This window comes from Sturnira hondurensis, unplaced genomic scaffold (genome assembly GCF_014824575.4).
Source record: "Sturnira hondurensis isolate 20B ecotype Veracruz unplaced genomic scaffold, ASM1482457v3 Scaffold0009638, whole genome shotgun sequence".
NCBI lineage: Eukaryota > Metazoa > Chordata > Mammalia > Chiroptera > Phyllostomidae > Sturnira > Sturnira hondurensis.
The window spans coordinates 1-6,714 of NW_028082269.1; the positions used below are offsets into that span (position 1 = coordinate 1).

The 6,714-nt window shown below is 51.3% G+C and overlaps 1 gene segment (V, D, J or C); it reads right to left on the minus strand.

Annotated features, from left to right (window-relative positions):
• Positions 1–4,439: 4,439 nt before the first annotated feature.
• On the minus strand, positions 4,440–4,998 carry LOC118994618 (immunoglobulin lambda variable 3-25-like; the record flags this gene model as incomplete). The annotated part of the segment is given in 2 exon segments: positions 4,440–4,763; positions 4,921–4,998. Coding segments are annotated over 2 exon segments (370 nt in total), but the record flags the coding sequence as incomplete, so codon positions are not given.
• Positions 4,999–6,714: the final 1,716 nt, after the last annotated feature.

Genomic DNA, 6,714 nt, shown 5'->3' on the forward strand with positions numbered 1-6,714 from the left:
AGGTTGAATACAGGGTGCTGGTGGCAATTGCCCCAAAGACTGAGACAGGAGACACCCAGCAAACAGTGGTTCAGCCCCACTGTGTCTGCCAGACACTATGTCCTGGGTGAGACGTGTGCACGGGACCAGTCCTGCCTCCCAGATGCCAGTGTGCACACGGGGGCACACAGTGGACACGCTGGTGTGGGTGACACAGCACAGTCACCGCCACCTTCTTCCTGCATGTTGTCTTCCCCCCAAGAAAACAGTATCCAGGTTTATTAAAGATATTTTTTCATAAACAATCCAGGGATTTCAGGCAGGATGTGGACAGACAAACATTAAACTCTGCCCAACAACCATCACCCTCCCTTCCTCAGTGCACTGTCCACCCAGAAAGCCGCTGTCACACCAGTGACGTCCTCATCTGCTCTGAACTGAGAGCATTTAGAGTGAGGGTCAACATCTCGCATTGGCATGTTATTTAGCAGCTTTTGACAAGCTGACTCTGCATTTCAGGCATGGCCTGGAAGAAAGAAGGAAGGACTCGGGACCTCACAGGGTGGTGAGTGTCTGCGGACCCCCGTTGAGCCCCAGACGTGTTGCTGCAGGAGGAAAAGGGGCTCCTGTCTGCCCACGTCTCTTACTGTCCCGTCTATGTTTGCATTAAAAATCTTTTCTAATGAGAAAAATAATTAGCTTAATAATCAATCAATTAAGCAATCAATAAAAGTAAGTACAGGGTAATAACTGTGCAGCTGTTGTACTGTTCAGATAATGAGTTGAGATCAGACAAGAATGGACAGGCAGGTCCTCTGTGGGGAGAGGCTGGAGGGGTCTCTCTGGAGGGGACCCTGGAGGTGCCATCAGGGTGGGAAGGGGAAGCAGGAGGAGGAAGTGAGTGTGGGGACAGCAGGGTCAGTGCCCTGGGGGGAGGGTCTGATCTGTCTGAGCAGGAAGGACAGTGAGAAACTAAGGTGATTAGGGTCCCAACCAGGTCGGCCCAATGTGACATGAATCTGCAATATTAAGGCATGAGGGGCAGGACTGACATCACACTGGCACACACACCTGGCCCAGGAGTCAGAGTAGCTGAAGGGGGACCCAGGGGAAGGAGGAGCCACTGCACTGTGACCCTTGTCCTGTGTGACTGAGGTGAGTGAGCAGGGGACCCACCAGGACTCTCACTGCACAGGGGTTGCTGATTCCCCTCTGGTTTGCACAGGACGTCACATGGGACCTTCTCTCCTGATTCAGAGAATTCTGACAACACATCACTCCTGCCGCTTAACTTACAAACTTGTGAGGAAACATCACATTGGACCTGAACTAGGTGTGAGTGAGACACCTGAGTTTGTCGTAACAGGTTCCTCTTCTTCTGAAACCTTTGAGGTAACATGGTCATAGCTTTACTTTATCATGTATTATAAACCACAGCATACAGTGTTATAGTGTTTTTGCATTAGTATCTTTTATGGAATTTAATATGACAAAATGTTTCATATTTACCCATGTAGTAACGATTCCTGACACCATGAATTTCTCTGTGCAGATTCCCATGTCTCTGTGTCCCGGGCGTGTCCTCTGCTCTTTCTGGTTCAGAGCGTCTGCGAGTGTCAGTTCTCTACGTGTTTGTACGTCTGAGAAAGTCTTTCTTTGCTTCCTTCTTGTAAGATACTTTCACTGGGTTAAGATTTAAAAGTGGACAGTTTTTGTGTTAGTCTTGTTGTTGCTTTTAGTTTTCTGGACTCTCCGCCCCCTCCCCCGTCCATGTTGTTCCCAGGGCAGCCTCTGCCCTGATCCCTCTGCTCCGTCCTCTCCGTGGACGGGCCTCGTGTCTCCAAGGCTTTTGTGATTTTCTCGTCGACACTGGGTTTAGGAATTTGGTTGTGATGTGTGTTGATGTTTCCTATGTGTTTTCTGTGCTTGGGTTATGCTGAGGTTCTTGGATGTGTAGGATCTCAGTTTTCACTGAATTTGGTACTTTTTGCGCAGTATTTCTTCAAATACTCTTTCTACCCCCCCCAAAAGGCCTCTGCTTCAGTGACTTTGATCACGTGCCCGGGAGGCTCCCTCCGTGCCCTCCAGCACACTGGCTTCTGTGCGTGTCTTCAGTGTGGCTTTGTGTCTGTGTCTCACGTCCTCTCTCTAGTTTCTCCTCCACATCATCCGTCACTATCTTTTCTCTGTGGAGATGAACCTGCTGTCTGTCACATTACAGGTTATTGTAATGTGGTTTCCACATCTGTGTGGTGACTTGGCTCTGCTTTTTGTCCTCCTTGTCTGCAATTACCTCGTCCAGTCATTCTCCTACAGCCCAGAACAAATGGTGTACAAATTTTCTTAAAATCCTTGGCTACCTATTCAATAATCTGTGAGATTTTATGGCCAGGACAGTTGGTTGATTTTGTTGCTTATGACAGCTGATATTTTCTTGCTTCCAATCAGGCATACTGATGCGACACCACGCTTGGTGAGTGTGTCCTTGTTGGTGAAAAATACTTGTATTTGCCTGTGTATCTGGCTGCTGTTCTAGGTTATCGCAGATTCATTCGAGTTCATGCAAACAGTGCGATCCTTCATCAGTTGTGCTCACACGTCCGTAGGTGGGACCACAACACTGAGGAGTCAGGGGCTAATTTCCCTTCTCGAGTCCTAGCTCTTGTAATAGGTCCCTCTGGTGTCCTGAATGGGACTTGTCCTCTCTGACTGTGGGACAAGTGTCACTTCTGACTATGTGTGTGAGCTTGGCAACTGGTCACACGTGTCTGTGTGGTTCTCGTTGGCCTCAGGAGGTTTCTCACGCCGTGTGTGTTACAGAGCAGATCCTTGGGGAATGATGTACTATTATAAAATTGACCCCCCTTCTCTGTGGGTCTCCCTGTACTAGGTTCACCTTGCCCACCACCAGGGAATTATAGTTCTCAATGTCAGAGATTGGTGAAAAGGAAAGGAATTATTTCCTCAAAACAGACTGAGAGTAATGACTTAACGTCTTCACTGAGATCCCAAAGTCCCTTAGAATACCCACAAAGCCACAGTGCTTCCTTCCCTCTCTGCCTGGGCAGGGTACCACATCTCAGACAAAGAAATAGAGGTCCGAGGTAGGTAGCCTCCGGTTCTTTAAAGTAATTTGTTCTCGGCTGGCCGGCCTCCCTCGGTTCCCAGCACCGTCAGCTGTGTCGCCGCAGTGATCTCCAGTTCTTATTCCAAACCCACGTGGCACCTTCTCCTGGCCCACCAGCAAGAGTCCTTTCTCCCTTTTCCCTCCCACGACCTCTCTCCCCTACACTCCCACATCCCTAAGAGAGAGGTCTGCATCTCTGCTACATCTTGCTTTCCAGCTTCCTAAGCTGTGTGGCAACTTCTGGAGTCTCAAAGCTGCGGGGTCCAAACTTTTTCATGGCTGCTGCGCCTGGGTTTATTTCCGACTCCACCCACGATGGGCTACACCTGCCAGCATTCGGGTATCTTTCCAGCTTCTCTGGGCTGCCACAGACTGTCCGGGGAAGTGTGGTCCCATGGCACAGAGCCAGTCACCTCCAAGCTCTCATGCAGGTGCAGGCCCTATGACCAGGGGAGCTGCTTCCCAGTTACATCTGGGTTGAAGTCACTCCCATCTCCCTGGCTCAAAGCGAGGCCACAGCCATTCAACATATCCACGAAATCAGTCACAGTTAGAGATGTGCTACATGACCGTGCCCGAGGTTACTTGCAAAACTTGCTGTGCAGAACAACCCTCACTGCCCCGGCTCCCTGTGTCCCATCCCCCAGTTCAGACTCGTGGGGGTGAGGACATCCTATATTTTTAATATTTCCCTGGCCCCTGAGTTCTGGACCCCGATACAAATCCCTCTTTGGTGGGGAGGGCCCCGCCTGCACCCTGTTACATGTGGAGATCAGACTCAGGAAACTGGCAGTCAGGTCCGTGCAGGCACACAGGGGATGGAGAACCACATGCAGGAGGGATTGTGGGGTGATCTTACTGGAGTAAAGATGAGAGTGAGGCTATGCAATGTGGTAACAATTGTGGACTCAGCTGGAAGGTCCTGGAAGGTCACCCCGACCCTGAGCCACACTCTGAGAGGGGCGTGACCTTGCCTACTTGTTCTTCTCCATAAGCAGCACTTTCCCGTGAGGGCACTGCTGTGAGCTGCTGGGACCCAGAAGGAGACTGAGGCAGGGTCAGCCTTGGGGAGGGGATGCAGGTGGATCCTCAGAGTCCCCTGCACAGGTTTGCTCTGTTCAGAGTCCAGGCTGCCAGGATATGCTGGGACTTCCTGAGCTTGGCTGAGCTGGGCAGTTCTGGGGACAAGTTCAGGACAGGTGAAGGATGAGAGGCCCAGTCACCATTACAGAGATAATGAGGGTCTATTACCATGGNGTGAATTGCTTTGTATCTGTTCCTATTTGGGCTGGAGGAGAATGTGACACAGATGGGGAGGGGGGTTTTGTCTTACTTCCCCGTTGGCCTGTGTCACTGTGAGCACTATCACTGCTGTCCCTTGATTGACAGTAATAGTCGGCCTCGTCCTGGGCCTGGGCCCCACTGATGGTCAGGGTGGCTGTCTTCCCTGAGCTGGAGCCAGTGAATCGGTCAGGGATCCCCGAGGGCCGATCGCTGTCCTCATAAATGACCAGCACAGGGGCCTGGCCTGGCTTCTGCTGGTACCAATGAGTGTACTTTTTATCCAGTAAATCTCCAGTGCAGGTGATCGTGGCCGTCTCTCCCAAGGCCACTGACAAGGGAGACGACTGGGTCAGCTCGTAGGAGGCCACAGAGCCTGTAAGAGAGGAGAAGGGAGGAGGCTGAGGATCACTACCAGTTTCTAGGAGGTTCGGCCTCAGGGCTGTGCCTGGACTGAGCTCGGGGTTTGGGGCAGGTCCAGCTGAGGGTCCCCGTGGGTGCTGAGTCTGCAGGCAGGGCCTCTGAGGAAGCACCTGTGCAGAGGGTGAGGAGGGGGAGCAGGAGCGGGGTCCAGGCCATGGTGGTGGCTCCTTGGGTTGTGCCTCTGTGCCCACAGCTGGGTGTGTTCCCTGGGCCTCTCTTATCCTCCACCAGGGGCTCCTCATGCAAATCTCCCTCCTTCCCTCCTTGGTCTTCCTGTGCAGGTGCAGTGGAGCAGAGACCAGCTGGGACTAGGGAGCATTTGAATTCAAGCCCTCACACCCAGGCCTGTACCCAGTCTCCCCATGGCTCTCTGGGGTATTAGGGGAGAGAGTGCTGACCCCAATACCAGTACCTGAACCCCATGTCTGTCTGATCTCTGGGCAGCCTCCTTGGGCTGGGGGACAACTGTCCGTCATCCTCTGTAGTGACCAGATCATCCAGGGGCAGGGTGAGCTTATAGGGACAGGGGTCAGTCTGGGGTGAGACAGGCCACATTCCAGGATCACACACTGTGAGATGGGTCACATACCTCCCAGGAAAAGGTTTTCTGTATGTTTTTAGAGAAAACATAGAGTTTTTTGGAAATGTAGAGATTTGCAAAATATGCTGATGACACCAGGGGCATGATTCATTAAAGGAAAGACCAATGGACCGCCCTGGACAGCACCACTGTTATTATGTTGCTCTGCAGTTTTGTTGAAAGAGGATAAAAAGGAGAAGAAAGTGAGAGAAAATATTTGAAACTAAATATCAAATGAAAAATTACTCCTAGAATAGTGAAGGAACTCTTAAAACTGAACAGTGAGAAGATAAGAAACGGATCGAACACATTTAAAAACCAGTCAATGGTTTCTGAACATGAACAGACAGGTCCTTGAAGAGACAACAGATGGCAACAGAACATGGAAAGATGCTCCTCAGTAGCCAGCAGTAAAAGGCAGGTAAAAGTATCGGGGAAATCACCGAGCACCTGTCAGCTGGTATAGTAGACAAGGTGACAAGCCCTAGTGACAGCGGAACGTGGGAAGACGGGGTCACCTCGGCTGAGGGCTGTGAAGAGGCTCTGACAAGTGACAGTCTGGCAGCTTCTGACAGCAGCAGACCCATGGTTCACACACAGCCCAGCAATTGCAGTTCAGGGCAATCATTTCAGACACTGCAAACTGACGTCCACAGACAAACTGCACACACGTGCGTGTTCCTGGGATCCCGGTGTGCAGTCCCCAAGGTGTGAACATTCCAGGCGTCTCTGCACAGGCGGGTGGTCAAACAGACTGGGATCCACCCAGGTCATGAAATTCTTCTCAGCAAGAAAAAGGAGCACACTCAATATAACAGCAATCTGGGGGAATCTCAGGGAAATGTAAAGCAATATATGTGAATCCCAGGAGGCTAACTACTGTGAGTTATTTTGTCACTAGACTGTTTCTGCAAAGAAGAAGATTTAGAAATGAAGAGCTGATTAGTGGTGAAGGGTTAGTGCAGGGAAGGGCATGCGGGGACAGAGGGGAGGTGGGTGCTATTATGAAAGGAGAACAGGAGGGGCCCAGGGGAAAAGAGACCCAGCAGTCCTGAAGGCAGTTCCACACTGCCCCCTGCTGTCCGCAGGGTGAGTGCCATCCTACAATTTTTAGTTCCTCCAATGGAGTGACTGTGCATTACTCTCAGCCCTCAACCAATGCTGTTTCTTGGTAAGTGTGTTACCTGTGACCCCCACCGAAGGTCAGCCCAGCCCATCCTTCTGTCTGATGAGCAGAGATCCCTCACTGTGAGGGTATGGCTTTCCCAGAGTCCCCCAGAGACTGACTCTGAGTCAAGGCTCCAATCCAGGAGCCAGACCTCAG